The sequence below is a fragment of the Hemiscyllium ocellatum genome, chromosome 3 (genome assembly GCF_020745735.1).
Source record: "Hemiscyllium ocellatum isolate sHemOce1 chromosome 3, sHemOce1.pat.X.cur, whole genome shotgun sequence".
Lineage (NCBI taxonomy): Eukaryota > Metazoa > Chordata > Chondrichthyes > Orectolobiformes > Hemiscylliidae > Hemiscyllium > Hemiscyllium ocellatum.
This window is the reverse complement of record NC_083403.1, coordinates 79,124,231-79,146,103: the sequence shown is the minus strand read 5'-3', so window position 1 is coordinate 79,146,103 and position 21,873 is coordinate 79,124,231. Positions and strand designations below refer to the sequence as shown.

Here is a 21,873-nt window from a genome sequence, read left to right as displayed (position 1 = left end):
CACTTGGAGGAAACCCACACAGACATGGGGAGAATGTGCAAACTCCACACAGACAGTCACCCGAGGCTGGAATCAAACAGGGTCCCTGGTGCTGTGAGGTAGCAGTGCTAACCACTGAGCCACCGTGTCCATGAGGTCTGTTTATTGCGTATTCATTTGATCTCTTCCTTTGCCCTCTGTTGCTTGGATTTGAGTTAATGCAGAGAAACCCATGATGAATGGACCCACTTCAATGTGGAAATAACTCATGCCAGTCTGCCAGTGGTGGGAGAACCTCTCCTGATTAAGCGGGAGGGGAGAAGGGAATTATGCACGATACTTGTCGATCGACATAGTGGTGTCAATTAGCTTCATTAATCATCGAACTTACATCCATTATGCATGAGGCCACTGCAATTTTGTGCTGCCACAGAGATTTAATGGGGGCTCTACTGTTTTGTCTTAGCCTTGAATAGCTGACCAGCAGATTTCTTGGGGTGGTGGCTGGGGGGTGCTGGTTAACAGGCATATTGTACCAGCTTCAGAAAGTTGGGGGTGGTGGCAGAGGAGACTGGTGGGGATGAGTGGCTTTGATATTGAAGCCTACCCTCGACCCTTGCCTCCGATTTCAACAACCTCCCTTCAAATCTTGAGGCCCCCCTCTCCCTTGTAACATCCACCATGTCCTCACTCAAAATGGTCCCACACTATTTCAGCGCCTCTGGCGGGTGCAGAGCCATAAGTAGTCATTGCGTTCACTGACACTGTCAATGACAAGTAGATGCTGGCCTCTAAATGGCCAGTATTTTTTTCGTGGATAGGGTATTCACTGCTGGGATCCTCAACTGCCAGGGAGGCCTGATGATGGTATCCAATTATTATTCCAGCAGGACTGTCCAGCATACCACACAGGGGTTCCCAACCAATTCTCCAACTGGTAGGCCCCCAAATTCCTGAACCTTCTGAAGGTGCAGTCATATCCTGAGTCTAATTCCAAATGCTTGCTAGCCTCCACTTCTGCATTCTACATGTACAAGTCTAGACTATAAATGTCCATACACAATGTTTATGTGTATGGAGTGCAGATTGAATCTTTACTCGTTGAAAATTTAATAGCAAGTAGATCAAGATGAGAAGCCCTCACAAATTTGACATTTCAAAAAATAGGAACAATGAGGTCAATTGTGGTCTCTTAATTGTGGTTCCTTCCAGGATCAGCTCATTCATCAGACTACAGGCTCCCTCTGTTTGGTTCACAAGGTAGTCCATGGTCCAAGAATGCTGTTGGAGGATCATACCATTGTATTTCTATATTATTAGATTAGTGTTCAGTAGCCAAACAGTCAAATAATAAGTCATCACCATTTCTGTGCCTATTGGTAGCAAGTTTCAGTGGCTGCAGATATTGTCATGGAATGGTGTGGTGTAAACTGACTTCCCCAACTGAGCTCTCTCATTACTGGCCTCACTGCTGTGGGAAGACAATAATTACAGATCAGATATTGCAAATGAAAGGGAATCTTAGAAAGCACCCCCTAGGATTGTCATTATAGCCATAGTAATGGCCACATAAGATTAATATTTCAGAAATCTAGGAGGAGGGAAGCCATCTTTCTGCCTGGCAGTATGACATAGTCATGACTGAACAAAGGAATAAGTTGAAAACTTATAAGAAAAAAAAAGTTGCAGAAAAGGAAATGCAAAAATAGGGAAATAATAAATGCTATTGTGAAATTTTGTCAATATTCTTCTTGTCTTCCCTCATAAGCTCAAAAGGAAACCTTTCAAATGTGTGGGGAAGACCAGAAGAGCTCCTGCAGAGGCATTCTTCACAGAGCAAAACCTGCGGTTAATATCTTAGTAAAAAGATTAATTATCAGTTAATTTATAAAACAGGCAATCAATTTGACCAGTTTATATTAATCTTTTTGAGTATTTGAAATTGTAATTTTAAATGCTCTATCCATCTCACTCGAATGGTATTTACATTAATGTTTATATTGTACATCAAACAATGATTTGTAACAGATCCTTTTGTATTTTACATTAATGGTACTTGCATGTCAAATAGTCCTTGGGAACATTTTTCGCTCGAATGCGAGCAGCTGGACCACTGTATACATATAAATCATCCACTGTATTAAAATATTTAGTCATATATTCAATTTGGTCACAGAAAGTCTTTTCCATTCCTGGAAGAGAAAGAAATTCAGGAAAACAACTGTAAGATAAGTAACATCATTCAAGTTTTGACAATGTATTAAGCCCTTCAAAATAGCATTTGTATTTAGTGCAGAATGTAAACATTGGACCTTCTTTAATTTAAATTCCATTTGAGACCATTTTTGTTAATATCAGTATAGCTTATGTTTAATCAAAAGTAATTATGTTTAATCAAAGAATCAGCTATAGCAGATCCTTTCATGAGTTCAATGTTCTCAGTCATTTTGGACAACCCTCAAAATGGCTGGATATACATAGAGTTCATTTGTCAAACATGGGAACGACAATAGAGAAACTGTGCCCTTCTTTTGTAATACACAGACCCCTGGAAGTGATAATGTGTAATCATTTACCAGCAAGGAATTTGAATAATTCCTAATGTCAAATGGTATTCATCATGTAAGAACAGCTCCAGCTCTATGCAAATATACATTTATAATTTCGCACATCTAGCACAGAGCTTTGTTCAGGAGCACAGCTCAGGGGATATGCAAGCCCAACAGTATTTTCAAACCAATATGAACACAAAATCCTATGTGCCCACTCCTCTCCAGACCATTATATTGTCTGCATCTGATGGGGTTTCTCTACTGGACCCACTTTAAAATATGTTGCATTTTATGGCACTATGCAAAAATTTGAAAGACCATCAAAATGAGACAGGCACACGTTGAGTTCTTAGAAAAGAGCTGAACATGATGATGAATGCCCACACTGAAGACATCTTTCAGGACATCATCTGGTTAGCTGAGATTATATTGTTTTATTTTGTTATCAGCCTTTCAGTCAAGTGGACATGACTGTATTTATTTTGCTGTGCTGTGTATAATGGTACGTCTAGTATGGTTCATACTACTTGCAGTAGCAATCAGGTAAATGTGCCTCAATGATGAGATGTAGAAAATTTACACAATTGCCACTATGATGAATTATGTTCAAACTTGTGTTCTTTAAACATTTTGTGCTTTGAGTGCATCTTGACGAACAACATTAAGAAGATATACCATGATCAGCCACAATAATGAGGTTAACACAATTGTGTAGGTTTTTCTGTTTGAGTCCATCCATCAGCATTCCTATTATCTGATCAACTGACTGTAATGCTTCAATCACCTGCAAAATAACAAGAGACATGAACCAATAATCAAGACAGGTTACAACTATTTGAATACCAATTGTATCTTGGCAATTCAATCCAAAAACTTACAGAACACAGTTCTACCTGGATCTGCCCTTAAAAAACTATACTTGCAAGGCTAAAGTCCAGGAGCTTGTAAGTGGGATTAGAATGGACAATTAGTTCATTCAGCTAGCACAAATACATCAGGTTGAATTGCTTCTGTCTCTAACAAAACCTATCTATACTTCTATGAGATACTCAGATTTAATATTGTCAGAAATTCAGGACAGTACAGAAAATAAATTAGAATTATTGAATCCCTACAGTGTAGAAATAGGCCATTCAGCCACCTGAGTCCATACCAATCCTCTGAAGAGCACCCCACCCACAGTCACCCCAAACTATCCTTGTAACCGTGTATTTCACATGACTGATCCATGTAGCCTGCACATCCATGAACACCATGAGACAGTTTAGCATGGCCAATTCACCTAACCTGCACATCTTTGGGTTGTGGCAAGAAACTGGAGCACTTCACACACACAGTCACCCAAGGATGGAATCGAATCCGGGTCCCTTGTGCCATGAATCAGCAGTGCTAAGCACTGGACCACCGTATTGCCCTTGTGTTCTTTTAAGTTTCTTGTTTTAGAAGATGACGTTCCTAATAAAGAATAAACTCTGTTTTCAGAGACTTTAATTATTGATACAAAATTATAAAATTAGATTATTATTTGACATATGTGATACTACTTTGATAATTCACAGCACTAAAGCCAAATGTAAATAGAATAGAAGTTTGACACATTGCCAATGTTTGTCCCTTTACCTGTATAGGATTCACCATAACAAACAAGCATCTACCATACTCGGCTTTAAAAATATTTCTCTTCCACTAGTCTCTAGGGAAATGAGTTTCACAGAACAATTACTCTTTAAGAGAAAAATGTTGTTTCATCTTATTTTTAAATTTGTCCCCTCACTCTACACCACAACAATAACATTATTTCAGCATTCACCTATCAAGTTCCCTCAGGATTTCAGTTGTTTCAACAAGATCTCATTTCTTTTATTTTCAAAACTTTAATGGATAAAGGCCCAAACCTTTCCTCAGAAGACAATCCACCCCACTGCAGGAATTAGGCAAGTCAACCTTCCCTGAACGGCCTATGCAATTACATATTTTTTTAAATAAGGAGATATGATCTTTGTACAGTACCACAGATGTGTTGTCACCAACACCTTGTACAATGGTAGCAAACATGTTGTACACTCTTAATCCATTCTCCTTGTAGAAAATGCACCCCTGTTTGTCATTTTTAATAAATGACCTGGAGGAGGGGCTTGAAGGCTGGGTGAGCAAGCTTGCGGATGATACAAAAGTCGGTGGAGTGGTGGACAGCGAAGAAGGATGTGTCAGCGGGATATAGATAAGTTGCAGAGCTGGGCAGAAAGGTGGCAAATGGAGTTCAATGTAGCTAAGTGTGAAGTCATTCACTTTGATAGGAGTAACAAGAAGATGGATTACTGGGCTAATGGTAGGCTACTTGGTAGTGTGGATGAGCAGAGGAATCTTGGTGTCCATGTACACAGATCTCTGAAAGTTACCACCCAGGTAAATAATGCTGTGACGAAGGCATATGGCGTACTGGGCTTTATTGGTAGAGGAATTGAGTTCCGGAGTCCTGAGGTCATGTTGCAGTTGTATAAGACTCTGGTGCGGCCTCATCTGGAGTATTGTGTGCAGTTTTGGTCACCATACTATAGGAAGGATGTGAAGGCACTGGAACGGGTGCATAGGAGGTTTACCAGCATGTTGCCTGGCATGGTAGGAAGATCATATGAGGAAAGGCTGAGGCAATTGGGGCTGTTCTCATTGGAGAAAAGAAGGTTTAGGGGAGATTTGATAGAGGTGTACAAGATGATTAGGGGTTTAGATAGGGTTGACAGTGAGAACCTTTTTCCGCGTATGGAGTCAGCTGTTACTAGGGGACACAGCTTTAAATTAGGGGGAGGTTGGTATAGGACAGATGTTAGGGGTAGATTCTTTATTCAGCGAGTTGTGAGTTCATGGAATGCCCTGCCAGTATCAGTGGTGGACTCTTCCTCTTTATGGTTATTCAAGCGGGCATTGGATAAGCATATGGAGGTTATTGGGCTAGTGTAGGTTAGGTAGGCTTCGGTCGGCGCAACATCGAGGGCCGAAGGGCCTGTACTGCGCTGTATTTTTCTATGTTCTATGTTCTATAGAAACTATCACCTCAAGGTGATAAGATACAGGCTGAGGTTGACTTGAAGTAAAAGTTAAACAAATATAAAGAATATATCAAAAAAACAGGCAAAGTTGTTAATCGTTAACATATACCATTCCTCTCTCCACAGATAGTGCCAGATCTGCTTAGTTTCTCTACCACATTCTGTTTTTCTTTCAGATTTTCAACATCTACAGTATTTGCTTTTACTTTAGTCAAAATTATTATTTGGGAAGTATTTTTGAATTACAAATATGAATGCCTTTTAAAGGTAATAGAAAAAATTTACAAGGATCACAATAGACACATTGCACACTAGGAACAGGGAAACCAATATATGCATGCAAAAGACACACCAGAAAAATGGGATATAGGGGATGATAGAATAAAGTACTTTAGGGAATTAGGCAAATTGAATTAACATCCAAGGAGTTATAGTACATTAAAATACTTCACCTTTAGCTGACAAACCCGGGCCCATTCCCCTAACCTATTGCTTTACATTTCCCCTGGCTGGTGCATCTAACTGCACATCCCTAACACTAAGGGCGATTTGGCGTGGCTGGTTTGTCTGGCCTGCATGTCTTTGGACTGTGGGGGGGAAGCCGAAGCGCCCGAGGTGGGGGCATGCGGATGCGAGGGTGAGGATGAGCTCCACACGGGTGGTCGTCTGAGGCTGAGGTTGGGTCTGAGTCCCTGGTGTTGTGGGGCAGCGGTGCTGGCCACTGGGCCACTGTGCCACCCAAAAAGATGTGGTGCTAATGATCAGAGATGATTTGTAAATTGGTGAAATGGAACCCTTTTCTGTTGATAGCATCAGCCACATATGTTGCTCTCAACATTATTTGCGTACAATCAATAACACCCTGTACCTGTAGGAAGCTAATGATGTTGGCTAAAGCTACTGATTGGGTTGCAGCACTGATCTCGTCACAGAGAAACAGAGGGTGGTGCATGTATGAAATGAGCTGCCAGAGGAAGTGGTGGAAGCTGGTACAATTGCAACATTTAAAAGGCATCTGGTTTGGGTATATGAATAGGGAGGGTTTAGAGGCTTATGGGCCAAATGCTGGCAAATGGGACTAGCTTAAGTTAGGCTATCTGGTCAGCATGAATGAGTTGGTCCATGCTGTACATATCTATGACTCTATGACTCTAAGTGATAGAGGATGGGACTAACATTAGTGTCCCTACAGAATATTGTGCAGGACAAAAATCATAAATGTAATATTTACTGAGACAAAGATGTACAGACAAGGAAAAACAATACTAATGTAAGAGCACCATTGCATGAAGATTCTGACAAGTCAAGAACAAAATCCTTTAGTATAACCAGGGAATCAGCACCATAAATGACATGTTAAAACATATCATTTTGTCATGGACAAAAGGCATAAATCAAACACTTCAATTTTTTTATGCAAAGTAACAATTGAGGCAAATTGAATACTTTAATATACTAATGTTGTGTGTATAGGCTAAATATGCATCCAAGAAAAATCAATGTAAATTAACTATATTAAAAACCTAATTCGAATACAAATAATTAACTTACTCCACTACTAACAGGTCCAAATGAATGTCCAGCACCATCTGGTTCTTCAAGGTACAGGGTATAAAAGTGTGGCCTGATTGACAAAATCAAATACTTAGTATAGCAATCATGAGATTTTCAGCAAACATACATTTCTAATTGGAAGGGTTATTTTTGTAAACCTGACTGACTATGGATGACCATTGATCACACAAACTCAAATTGTGTTTCTTCCTCCAACTATCCCCTCCATCATTCTCTGCTTCTTTCTGTCTATCTCTGTCAGGGGGTTCACATTCTCATTTGTGCGCAACTCTTAAATTTCCTGTTCTTTATTACTCTTTCCTCTTTTGGTCCTCCTTCTCCTCTTTATATTTCCCATTCTTCCATTGGTTTTCTCACACATTTCTGACTTTCCCCAACCCTTCTGTATTCTCCCACTGTTCCTCTGTTTCTCCCTTCCATTTGATTTCTTTCTTCTTCCTTTCCACTCCTATGGAGATATTAAGGCAAATAGGAGACACAAAATAGCATTTGGCTGCAGCAGTGAAACAGTTCCTCAATAACACAGACATACATAGGGGTTTAGAGCCTGAGGAACCAAGGAACTGTTAGGAAACTTGGGACTGGAGACAAGGAAGGATTAGGAAAGCTAGAATCTGGGTTGAAGAGGTAACAGGTATATCAGAGTGCATCAGGGCCAGGAGGGAAATCTGAACAGAAGACCTGTGTGCCAAGTATAATGATTATAAAAGAATGTGGAGACCATAAGACAGGACACAAAAATCAACAGCTTTTGTGTAGAGCAACTTTAGAGGACAAGGAATAAAGGCTAATGACTTGTGACTAGGAGTTCAATTCCCACCTCAGGTGACTGTGTGGAGTTTGCACATTCTCCCCATGTCTGAGTGGGTTTCCTCTGGGTGCTCCGGTTTCCTCCCACAGTCCAAAAATGTGCAGGTTAGGTGAATTGGCCATGCTAAATTGCCCGTAGTGTTAGAGGCAGGGGTAAATATAGGGGAATGGGTCTGGGTGGGTTGCACTTCGGCGGGTTGGTGTGGACTTGTTGGGCAGAAGGGCCTGTTTCCATGCTGTAAGTGATCTAAATCTAAATCTAATCTAAGTAATAAGTGCCAAGCAATTGCACATAGAAACCAGGAGATGGGACATCAAGGCCAACTGTGAAGCTGATAAATCTGCTTAATGAAATTGCTCACGAATAACTGACAGCAGATGAACAGATGTTTTATTTAATCATGCAAACAGGCTGATTACTAATAAGCAGTTAGTATGATAATATCCAGAAATAATTACCTCTCTGATTCAGGTAAACTGAGCCATTTCAAGACAGTAAATACCCTTTCTTCAAATGAAATTGATCTGAAAAATAACAATTGCAGAAAATAGTGAGAGATAGTAAAGGCACTCAAGCTAAAAAAAATGATTACTTTGGTTATTTTTGATGGATTAGCTACAATTATCAATTAGGTCTTTTTAGACATAACTAAGTAGAAGAAACAAACCTCTAGATTTGTAACAGGTGTGGCAATATAAATCAGACAAATCACATTATTTGACCATTAAATCATTTAACTTCATACACATACTAATATTTCGTAAAAATTCTGTTAATCTGGATCAAAAGCCAATGAGGTAACTAAAATATTAACTGATGTTTAAACAAAATTCCACTGTCTGTTATTTTATTGAAAATTTCAAGCTGTTTGAAGTAAGCAGATATTTGTTCAAATAGTAGACAAAAGCATTTTGTACAGATATGTTTTACTGCATGGCATGATGGATCATGGGACTGAAAATCAGGAGTCGGCCATTCAGCTCTTTAAGCTTGGTCTTACATTCAATAGAATCATTGCTGATCTGGTTGTGGCCTCAATTTCACTTTTCTGGTTATCCCTGTACAACCCTTAACTCCCTTATTTATTTTGAGGCTTAGGACTGAATTGAATTGTGTGGAATATGTTTGAGATAGCCTGCAGTAGTTTACCAGAACAACTAAAAATTTTCCATCCATATTTAAAAAGTACATATTTTCCACATGTGCCCTGCATGTACCAATATTTCAATATATATTTAGTTAATATGTTTGAGTGACCACTGTCAGTTGAAGAGCGAGAGTAAAAATCTATTCCTGGCTATAAGTGGTGACATGTTGCAATATCTTGGTTATAAACTAAAATAACAGAAACATGGAATGCTTTTACTTCCAAATACATTCTTAAAAATGAGAAAACTTGCAACACCATAAACATCTCCCAACCTCCACCCATCTACCACAAAGATTATAACCTGCCTAAACCAGTATTAGAGGGAGGAGAAAATGGTAAATCTCTCAGCATTCACTATGCTGCGTAGGTAGTAATGCTACTGCAACTTGGCATCAAGTGATAAATCTCAGTAGCTAGGTTCCATCATATTCATTACATGGTGACAATGGCTACTTGATTTTCAAACAGATAATTACACAGAAAGATTGCTCTTTTTTGTCCTTTCATGCAGTGGGGCATTATGAAATTTGTTTTTAATTCTTTCATAGAACGTGTGAGTTATAATTGTCCTTGAATTAAGTGACTTCCAGACCATTTCAGAAAGAAGGATATTCGTGAACCACATAGATTTTACAACAGCCGAGGGCACCTGTTATGGTCATCATTTATACAGACTAGCTTTATATTCCACGTTTACGACTTGATTTAAATTCCACCAGCTACCATTATGGGATTGATATTGGCATTTCCATATCACAAACCTGGGCTCTGAAATATCAATCTAGGGATATTATCACAATGTTACCAAGTCCCACTTATGAGATATCTAACAGAATGCTGAATTAAAGATTGGGATAACTTTTCAGTGCCCTTGGGAAATGCTTGTGAATAAAATGGGAATGACTTTAGGACAGCTCTAGAGGATTTGGCCAGTGCTGGTTAGGGAACATGAGCTTCACAGAGGCAGGCAGTCAATTGGTGCAATTCATGTGTTACAAAGGAGCCATTTTGTGACAACAGTGGTGTTTTCCCACCACTGGATGGCTTGTTGCTGTATGCAGATGACACCAGTTCAGCTGAGAAGGTCTAACATGAACAGCTTGTTAGCCATTAGGGCCAAAGACTTCATGCCCAATGACTGGGTTGCCAGGAAGAAAGACTGCAATCATCACTCCCTCTGTAGAGGGCTGTCCCCTCACTGTGATGGTGTTATTGGCTCTGGGCCTCTTTTCTTAATGATTCAGTGTAAGCAGAGGACATCTTCTTGTTTTAGTTTATGGAGACTGACATCGTTGAGGCTCTGAAGAACTTGATTGTCATACTTAATAGGATGACAAAAGCGGAGGCAGGGAATTAGTATTGCACTGTTTGGGTGGTTGTGCCAGTGAGAAAAAAATAGATGAGCATGAAACCACTTTATAGGCTTAATGTTAGGGACCTAGCATCCACCCAAAATTCAGCCAATCATCCTGGATAATTGGCCAAGAAAGGGCAATATTTACCTGAATTTTGGGTGGATGCTAGGTCCCTAACATTAAGCCCATAAAGTGGTTTCATGCTCATCTATTCCAATCAGTTCTAAGCCTGTCCAGTTTTACATTAGGTGGGCACAGCCATGGATCCACTTCATATAAAATTTTACAGGCTTAGAACTGGTTGGAAAGCACTGGCAAACCAGAAGGAGAATTTTACGTACTCCCCACCTGATGACACTGGGAACACAAAATCCTACCCAGAGGTTCCACTCTCTAAATTCATTCATGGTCCAATATTTATCTATGCACACTGTGTTTTCTTGACTTCCGAAAATACTTGAAGATTTCTGATTACAAACATGGAAACCTAGTAAATCTATGGCCCAGGAGGAGGCCTTCTGATCATTGTGGTAGGAAAATTGTTGTAGAGCCTAATCCCAATTCCAGATGCTGGTCAGTAGACGTGTAGGTTCTCGCATTTCATGTGTATATCCAAGTATTTTTGAAATATACTGAGAGCTTTGGTCACTGCCACCCTTTCAGACAATGAGAGTGGAATCTTCCCCCCACAGAGATGATAATTTTATAGTAAGAAGGGCACCCAAGCTCAGCCAACTCCTTGCCGCCACTAGAATTACATTCGGGATGGGAAAGCCCATGGTTTACTTTCCCAGTTACCTCTAATTGAGGCTCCTAAGTGATCAATTAAAGACACCCTAAGCACCTCACCGATCAACACTGGGAAAAATCTTGCTGCGAATGAGCCTGTTCCTGTACAGTGTGCAAGGCAGATCAAACTTGTCACATCAGGATGTAGGGGTTCCTCAATCAGAGACAACTAATGCCTGACTGAGGCGTTAGACATTGAGCAACTGACTGTCTGCTGGAAGCCAACAGTATGCCCTTGATTCCAACCTCACATGCCCCTGTCTCCACATTATTCCAAATTCAAGAAACAACTCCTCCTCTGCCTAACATGGAGGGTCCAGGGTCATCCAAAATACTGGGACTGCAAGGATCTCCTTCTTACATCAGCCACAAGCTGGGAGCACAGTAGGCCAGCCACCTGATGGCCTCCAAGGATCTTGGCCGTCAGTGTCCTTGTCATTGCCTTTTGGCAAAAAATTAATGGAATCTGGAAGATGCAGGTAAGATCCTGATGCCCCAGCAGGATTACGCCCAATTTTCAGACTCCCATCACCCTCTGGATGAAAGGATATCTTCCTAAAGTTCCAATATTTTTTAATATTGGTGTGAGTTTATATCCAGCAGGATGACTTACCCATATGTTTATCCCATAAAATAAAAAAACTGGAATGGTTATCATGGTCTTGTGAAACTAACATTTCTTATAGCTGACTATCATGTCCAAACATTCCATTCACAGGCTCACACTGTTCGGGGCCAACATTAGGCTATTAGTTTGCAACAGAAAATAATATGTCTTCAAATGATCCCAAAGTAAGATGGAATATGAGATCTTTATACCTTTACATTGCATGTCTCTTAAAGGTATTATGACACATTGACCATGAGATGTGACCCAATACTATCCTTCAATCAAGAATGTCTAGCATTAGTTTTCACAGAATATAGCTCAGCAGATGTGAACTAAATTCTGACAATTATCCAGAAGAATTAGAAAAGTCTAACCATAACAATTTCATGAAAACTGTCTAAACTTCCCAAATCTTACATTACACATTTAAAGAGGATTCAGTAAGTTAAAATCATCTGAAAAAATTGTCCTTGGAACTGATCCACAGTTTAATATCCAAACGTACTTACGCAATGAGTTAATGGGATGGAACAATTGTTCAGTGAGGAATGATTAAATAGATTGCTTCCTCATACATACAAAATTCTTACAGAGATGCAGGAAGACTGTTCCCCATGGTTAGGGTGTCCGCAGCTAAGGAATACGGTCTCAGAATGAAGGGCAGGCAAGTACTGGGTTGAGAGGCAATTTCTTCACACCGTGACCCAAAGTGGAGACTCAGTTGTTGAGTACGTTAAGATCGAAATTAATGAATTTTCACATTTTGAAAACAACAAGGGATTTGGGGATATTTCTGGGAAATAGTGTTGAAGTAGAAGTCAGCCATGATTTCATTGAATGGTGGAATGGACCAAAAGGGTGATTAGCCTGCTCCTATTTCTTTCGTCCTTATGGAAATACTGACAATTATTTTTAGCAAGGGGAAACGTAGATAGGACCCTTTGATGGAACTACTCAGCCTAGCATTGTCAGAAGTCACACAAACCAGGTTTATTTAAAATCATAAGCTTTCGGACCGCTGTTCCTTAGTCAAGTGAAGTGACTGGAGATATGCATGCAAGTAAGCTAATGAATCCATATTCTATACAGGAAAACAAAACCTGCAGAAAATAGGAAAGGAGTGGGAAAATTAGAGTTGGTCCAATGCACGTCTTTTTTAAAAAGGATTCCAAATTGTCCTAAATGCAGTCCTAATACTCACTTCATTTCCCTTTGCATTAAAAATACATTTCTGAGTTTCAAATATTCATTCTTGCTATTGTTGCACAACAATGCTCATTTCACAATTTTCCAAGCAAACTATTTCACGATTATTTCATATTATTTGCATATCATATAAAACTTACTTATTGAATTTCACATATTTATTTGGGTATGTTCCATTTATTTTCACTTCAGATCCAGGCCAGAAGAAAGTACCTGCTTGTAGGCCTTGGTACATAGCTGTAAGCCACAACTAGGTAAAGAACAAAATATTCACATTTATGCAATCAGTAATTCATATGAAAAATATGATGATAGAAGAGCTTGGTGACATAGGTCATCGGAAGATTGTCCCCTCACCCTTGCATTTCTTTGCTACCCTTGTCCAACTGTGTCAGCTTCAACTATCCACAAGTCAGACACAGCAAAGCCAAGAAAAATTAAAACTCTCTAATTTTCCCAAACAATGGTCTAATTATTAGTAATTGATGTAAACAGACCATAAATCATTAAGAACTGATGTTAATCTTGCCAAAATGACAACTGGCATTCTCCATGGCCATCAGTCTTCTTGACATTTTGTCCATGCAAATAGTCATCGGCAAGCCACCAGTCGCACTACACAGACATGGAGGAGCAGGAGTAGGCCATTCAGCCTTTCAAACCTTGATCGCCATTCAATATGATCATGACTGACCCTCTATCTCAAAGCCATATTCCTGCTTTCTTCCATACCCCTTGATGCCTTTAATATCTAATAATGTATCTATCTCTTTCTTGAATATATTCAGCAACTTGTCTCCACAACCTTATGTGATAGAGAATTGCACAGGTTCACAACCCAGTATTCTGCATCTCAGTCCTAAGTTACCTACACTGTATCCTATGCATGTGAGCCCTTGTTCTGGACTCCTCAACTAGGGAAGACAATCTCTCTGCATTAAGCCTGCCAAGCCCTATTAGATCCCCTCTCATCCTTTTAAGCTCTAGTGAGTTCAGGCCAGTTGAACTAAACTCATCATCATGTGCTCTCAGGCTAACAAAAACACATTACTTCAGCCCTTCTACATTTGCATCAACGACACCTAAGATTTCTCCAGGCCATTTTGTTCACAGAAACATAAATGTTTTCATATATTTGCAAAGGATGTCTCCTATGGCACTTAGCTTGTTTTCTTAGCATTTTTAGCACTTTACAATGTATTACTTCATAAATGCTTCTATTTCTTTTGTTCTTATGGAATGTTTAACATAAATATTGACAAATATTTTTAGCAAGGAGAAACAAAGTTATGGTCCTTTAGTAGAACTACCCACCCCAGCAATGGAACTGGCAAGCACAAGCACATGCATAGGATACAGTGTAGGTAACTTAGGACTGAGATGCAGAATACTGGGTTGTGAACCTGTGCAAAAGTATCTTTATTCCATATTGACAAAAACTACCGGAAATGGGAGTAGTTCCTATGCACTTCTTTTAAAGGGCTCCCAAATTGGTTTGACTTGCCACAAATCCAGTCGTAATAGTCACTCCGTATGCATTTAGAATAGTTTTCTGGCTTTCAAATGTTCATTCCTGTCATTATTGCACAATGATGTTCATTTCATAATTTTCCAAGCAAATTGTTCATGACTTGCATATTCCATAAAACTTACGTATTGAATTTCACATACTTATTTAGTTATGTTCAAATTTATTTTTGCTTCAAAGAAAAATAGCACAACTTAGCACAAACTCACTAATCTAGGGCTGTCAGCCTCTGTGGCTTGCATTGCTTTTTAGTGCAGACGGAGAGGCAGGCAGCCTGTGATGATGGGAAGGGACTGGAAGGTCTATCTATCAGTCAGACAAGAGGTGGCCATGTCATTGTGCAACACCCACTGTACATCAACATCAAACCTGCAGCATGTGATTTGCAGTTTACACAGTAAGCACACTGCATGTACTCCCAACAAATGGCCATGTAAAGGGGAGCAATCCTTAGTTGGTTAAAGGGAGATTGCATTCAGTCATGGGATATTTTACTGCAGGGCCACAGTTAATCAAACATTGGGTGTTATCAGTGAAATGGTTCTTCAGAGACAAGCATTTCAGCATCAATCACCCTTTATTGACAAATGCAAAGCCTTTAACAAAAGCACCACCTCTCATTCAGTCAGGCGCTCCCAAATCCCTGACATTCATCCATTTATGTCAGCCAGGACTCCCTGACTGGACTAGATTAATAGATCCAATTACAGGGAACTCATATGCTATGAGGTCCACCTGCTGATTTTGTTGTAATCTCTACAAGCAGAGTCCATGGATCAGGCCATGCTTAGTCCTGAAGATCAAGAACAATCAGTCTGTGGATTACAGGTGGATCAGAGACGATACTGCAGAATTTGTCAAGAAGGAATGATACAAATTTTCCTCCAATAAAACTAAGGATATAGTAGAAATAGAAAAAAGAGCAGTTAGTGGTGATGCAGGATCAGGAGAAGTGATGTGGTAACCCTGTGTGTGTATTGGAATTTCATAGGATAGGAAGGCCTAATAGTTTGGAAGGATGAGATGGGTAAGAGCATTTAATGCTGCACATAATACTGAGAGGTATAGTCCATGAGTCTTGGTGAGAGGCATGTGCAGTGGTAGAGTCAGTGTGAGTCATAGCCATATGAGTGTGAGGCAGCAAAGGAATGAAAGTAGGACAAACAGGAAGAAAGTTAGCCACCAAGATACACAAACACCAGCTAGCCACAAAAAGAGATGACCCTCTCTCCCTCGTAGCCCTACATACGGATGAAAAAAAAACCATTCGACTGGGACAACACATCTATCCTGGGACAGGCTAAGCAAAGACATGCCAGAGAATTCCTTAGAGGCCTGGCACTCCAACCACAACGCCATAAACAAACACATAGATCTAGATGCCATCTACCAACCCCTCAGAAAACGAACAGGAAATGACATCACCACAAACCCCAGGAACCCTATTCAGGAGAAAGATATAAATAGAAAGCAGGAGACAACAGCTTCGCTTCACTTGGAGGTTGCCACTGATGATGTTACCTAGCCAGGTAATGAAACGTCTGGATATTAAACCTACAGCTCAGTGAGCAAACCTACATGCTAAATCTCAACCTGAGCCACAAACCTTGAGGAGTGAAAGTGCACTTACCCTTGCGCAGTGCAGAAGATTATTGATTTTTTTTGGTGCAGTATGTTTCACTTAGGGCAAAGCACTGTCCTAGGCTACAATTTATGTCCAGGTTGGCTGGGCTCTAATGGCACAGGTTCCTGTGCTAGTCAGCTGGAAAATGAATGTCCTCCTCTCCATTACACTATCCACCAACACCACGAGCACCCACCCCACGAAGCCGGGTCCAGACCTTTCCTTTCTCTAGGCTTTGTGTTGAATGTTGAGGCTTCAGCTTCATTGTCTGAAGGATAAAACCTGGTTTGCAGCATGTGAACTGGTGTGTTGTTGGGCTTTAAATGAGGTACCAAAGGACTGAAAGTTGAGAAGATCCTTAGTAGTGGTGAGCACTTCCATTTTTTTCAACTGCCCAATTCCCGAGGAAAGGTATTCAGGAGTCCGGTTGCATAATTATTGAAGTGAAGAGTGAACAATTACATGAGAAAAAGTCCTCCCAGTCATGGTGGACCAGACACCATGAATTTTCCTTGACAAAACACTGATTAAAATGGACAATTTCCGCACAACACAATGGCGTAAGCATAAAGCAGTTGTTCTGATTTTGATTTGATTTGATTTATTACTGCCACATGTATGGGGGAGCAATGAAATATGCTGTCTTTTGTTCTCTGCAGGTAGATTGTACTATACAAGTGCATCAGGGTAACAGTACACAGTGCGGAATACAGTTTTACAGATGTTGAGAAGGTGCAGAGAGAGATCTACATTATTATTTAAGTGTTCCATTCAAAAATCTGGTAACAGTGAGGAAGAAGGTCTTCTTGAATCTGTTCCTAAGTGGTGTCAAACTTTTATATCTTCTGCCTGACAAAAGATAGGGGGGAAGGGTGTATCACCAGGATGGAGGGGTTTTTGATTATGTTGGTTGCTTTCCCAAGGCAGCGGGAAGTATAGATGAGTCAATGGATGGAAGGCTGGTTTACATGGGCTGGGTTCACAACTCTCTGTAGTTTATTGTAGTCTTGAGAACAGCAGTTGCCATTCCAAGCTGTGCAGCATCCATTTAAAATATTTTCTATGGTGTATCTATAAAAATTTGCAAGAGTCATTACGGACATGCTCAATTTCTTTAACCTCATGAAGAAGTAGTGGCATGGCTGTGCTTTCTTGATCATCGTGTCAATGTGGGTGGACCAGGACAGATTGCTAGCAGTCATCACTCCTGGGAACTTGATGCTCTTGACCATCTTCACTTCAGCACCATTGATGGGGTGTATCCTCCACTTCACTTCCTGAAGTCAATAACCAGCTCCTTCATTGTGCATGGAGAGATTGTTGTTGAAATAACTCCCCAGCGGCTAGTATCCTGTCACCAAGTCATTCTTTATTTAAACATGGTAAGTCCTTGATACTGATCCAGTCTCATCAGAGCCAGCTCTCAGAGTGAACAGGATGTTTGGCAATTCTGTTTATATCTGTCAGCAGGACTCGCTGATTGGACTGGATTAATTGCCCCAATCAGGGAACTCATATTTTATGAGGTCCACCTAGCTGGCCTCATTACACTTGCTACAGTTATAGAGTCATAGAGATGTACAGCACAGAAACAGACCCTTCAGTCCAACTCATCCATTCTGACCAAATATCTTAAATTAATCTATTTCCATTTGCCAGCACTTGGCCTATATCTGTGTAAATCCTTCCTATTCATGTACTCATCCAGATGCCTTTAAATGCTGTAATTGTACCAGTTTCCACCACTTCTTCTGGCAGCTCATTCCATAGATGTACCACTCTTTATGTAAAAAAGTTGCTCCATAGGTGCATTTTATATCTTTCCCCTCTCACCTTAAACCTGTGCCACCTAGTTCTGGTTCTCCCAACCAAGGGAAATGACTTTGTTTATTTACCCTATTGATGTCCCTCATGATTTTATAAACCTCTAACACCATGCCACTAAGCTCTTTATCTCCTGTACAGTTGAACCAAAGCTGGTGGGCAAAAGGATTAATATCGACAGTTAAAAATGAGAGGGAAGAAAACCTGACTGTAAGCAAGTGAGGGACCAATCACATACGTGATTCCATGTTTGATGGCAGCTGAATTGAAAGTTGTGCTATGCATGCTTAGTGTACGCTGGATTAATCAATGCACCATCTTTACATGCCTGCATTAGAATGCTTTCCTGGAGAATGAGACCGGTTTGACATTGCAGTGGAATTGCACTAGCCCTCTGGTCTATTCAGCAGCTGGCATTATCAGACCAACAATTCTGATATAGTTCTTTGCTGATCCAGATTCTACGAAAACAGTTAGCACATTGATGCAGGATGTTGTTCTTCAGTTAGAGTTAAGTGATTTCTCATCTTGTGACATAATTTGCAATGACTGATAAAGTTCAATGTCACAGGATGTGAAAATGATTTTAAAGTGCCTTCTAAAGGCACTCATTGCACAGTTCATCAGAATGTCTGCTCAGATTCTTCTACATTCTTCAGTGCTGGCTGATTCTGCTGGGATTGATAGTTTTGTGAATTTTGTGTTTCATCAAAGTAAGCAATCATGCATACTTTGGTAAATTATTTACCAAAGCACTATTTTAGTAAACCTATGGTAATTTTTCTAAATTAGCGACCCTCTCACATGAGTCTGTCTGCTAAGTTCTGCTAATTCTGAAATCCTCTCAGTTTACAAGGAACTTGAAGAAGATTTATCTATTTTGAGTGACCTTTACAATAATAAAAATTTGCAAAAGCATAAGTAAACTGTCATGTGAACTGCAAGATGATATGTGAAATATAATTCAAATTGTGAATGCCTGCAAAAGGTAAAGCTGACAACAAACATTTCTTCTATGTGGTGTAATCAAAGAAATGTCCCCTCAAGATGTTACTTAATGTTATCATGAATTAATTTACTAATAATTGTTATGCGCCTTATTTGTCACTCTATTCCTGTAAACATTGGACTTTCTTTTTGATAATGGAGCAATCAGATTGCATATTAAAATGCAGTTGACTCAGGTCGTTTAATTGATTCTAAAACGTAAACTGCTTTTTTGGTCAGTAGGGTTCCTCAAGCTTAGCACAGGCTGCAAAGGTAGCACCCAGACATAGCAGCAGGAACAGAAAGACTAAAGTACCCTGAAATCACTTTGGGTGCACAAGAGTCAATGTTATGTGGAACCAAGCACCGACTATAAATACAGCACTTCGTAATATATTTAGTGTGGTCTCTTTCTGTCTGTTAATGATTCTGATTGGCTCTGTTTCTCATAATTAACCTTGAAGGTGCTGATCACAGCAGATGATTACATATGCATCTTCTGAAGATGTACCTGGACCACTGAGGAACCTAACCCCTGATGTACTCTGGAATGTACATGATGCTGAGAAATGTGATCCTAGATTAGGTGTGTATGTTTGGAGTCTCAATCAGCATTGTACAGCGTCTCTACATCTCAGAAATAGTTGATTGCTGTTGCTCACTAATGTTTTCAAACTCACCATACATTCCAGCCCACCTCCATACTGATGCTCCAGTCGAGGAACTGAGCAAGAGGTAATCGAAACAAAGCATAACAATGGGGCAACGCCTGAAAGATTCTTAGAACATCACACCAAAATTTCAACCCAACATTGGGAATCTGAACTTTAATTATTCAAGCAGCTAAGTTCCACGTCCTGACATTCTAAATGCTCTGGGCAGTTTAGAAGATACCTCCTCTCCCTTTACTTCACTGTACAGTCCTTAAAGATCGCCTTGCGACTGTGCATGCAAGCATCTTAAAAGGATTGCTGCTAGAGCATTTGTCCCCTGGGTGGCACATTCCCCATAGTTGCATAGCCACACACCCACTTTGCTTAGGATTGCTCATTCGGACAGAACATTTCCATACAATTCCTCATAATTATATTCCTAAATATGCAGAACTGATGAGATGGGTGCTAAATTCTAATTAAACAAAACAATTATTATATAGTATACTCACTGGCTGTCCACCCCACCACACTGGATTGTTTTTCTCATCACCAGACAGAGAGAAAGACATGTCTAATTCAACATCATACATGTTGTTGTCAACAATGCCATGTGTTTCCGAATACAGTCCCTAAAAATAAAAAAAAAGACATTTACTTCAGATTAACTGAATTCATCACTTCCTATTACAGTTACTGTCATATTCTGACATCTCTGAGTAATTATATAAAACACAAGTTGCATAATAAATATTGTGCTCCTAGTATTTTTTAGGAGTGTTCCTGACTGTGACACTGGTCTGGAGAACCCTGCAAAAGCAACTTACATAAATTTACAGACCTGATTGCTAATAACTTGTCAGTTTTCAGAACAGTCTGCGAAAAGAGGAGGTAGTAGCTGTGACAATTCCAGTGGGGGAAGGGCATATTATTATTTAAATGTGGAGCAGATTCAAAGTGTGTTGATGTAGAGGGATCTGAGCATCTTTGTTCGTAAATCACAGAAAGTGGTATGCAGGTGCAGCATGTAATAAGAAAGGCAAATGGAATCCTGGCATTCATTACAAAAAAACTGGATTATACAATAAGTGTTGTTACAATTATATAAGGTGTTGCTGAAACCACATTGGAATATTGTGTCCAGTTGTGGTCTACTTACTTGAGGAAGGAGTTGTTGGTAGTTCAGAGGAGGTTCACAAGGTGGAAAGGAAGAAAGGACTGTCATATGAGAAATGGTTGAATAGTTTGAATTCACTGGAGTTCAGAAGAATGAGGGAGGATCTGGTTAAGGTATATAAAATGTGAAAGGAGATTGATAAGATAGAAATGAAACAGATATTCTCTCTTCTGGGACAGTATGGAATAAAAGAGCATAGATACAAGTGAGAGGAGGAAGGCTCAAAACTAAGATGAGAAAAAACTACCTTTTTCAGAGGATTGCGAATCAATGGAACTCACTGCTCCACAGTGCAGTGGAGACAGAATCAATCAGCACATTCAAGAAAGAAATAGATAGATCTCTGATGAAAAGTGGGATAAAGGGCGAAGGGGAGCAGGCCCGCAAGTGGAGTTAAGACCAGGATAAGATCAGCCATGATCATGTTAAATGGGGGACAGAGCAGGCTCGAAGGGCTGAATTGCCTACTCCCAGTTCTAGTTCTTATGTTCCAATGTTCCAATGGGGAAAGCTATTCTAGTAGCTCAAGATCCTTGTAATGTTATGGGGTTTCTGTGGAAACTTTGCCTGTCCCAAACACTATAAGGAAACTCTTCCAGTGTTTCTTAAGAGCAAAGACTCACTGTTTGCCTATCCAGATTAATTTACAGTATTCCTCAACACCTCCACCCTAACTATCCCACCCCAGCTCCCCCAAATATTGTATTGGCTTCTTCCTCCCTAACTTTGCTTTGTACTATAGGATGCAGAAACTTTGGGCATAGATAATTATCAATTTTTCATTGAGTAGATATTCTTCATTACCTCAGATTTCTGATTGACAGTTGTCTTTGCAGCCTAGATGGGAATTGCAAATCGAGACCCTGCAGGATCAACATAATCGTAGAAGCTGACAAAAAATTAAAAATTCTGATGGACAACTTCCCAGAACCTTGAAAGTATCTATTTAAATCAGAAAATTCAGAGAGTTCTATGGCAATTATACTAGCAGTCACTCAGGGACTAA

At 39.9% G+C, this 21,873-nt stretch overlaps 1 protein-coding gene across 1 annotated transcript in view; it reads right to left on the bottom strand.

The window, feature by feature from the left end:
- The window catches only part of LOC132835573 (venom phosphodiesterase 2-like), a 126,330-nt gene that overhangs the window by 49,055 nt on the left and 55,402 nt on the right, over window positions 1–21,873 (bottom strand). Inside the window, exons 7-12 of the mRNA XM_060854837.1 lie at window positions 20,203–20,322; window positions 13,215–13,324; window positions 8,423–8,488; window positions 7,130–7,202; window positions 3,207–3,315; window positions 2,040–2,171 (exon numbers count right to left, since the gene is read on the bottom strand). Of these exons, the coding sequence (XP_060710820.1) occupies window positions 2,040–2,171; window positions 3,207–3,315; window positions 7,130–7,202; window positions 8,423–8,488; window positions 13,215–13,324; window positions 20,203–20,322 (610 nt within the window). The remainder of the gene's footprint in view (window positions 1–2,039; window positions 2,172–3,206; window positions 3,316–7,129; window positions 7,203–8,422; window positions 8,489–13,214; window positions 13,325–20,202; window positions 20,323–21,873) is intronic.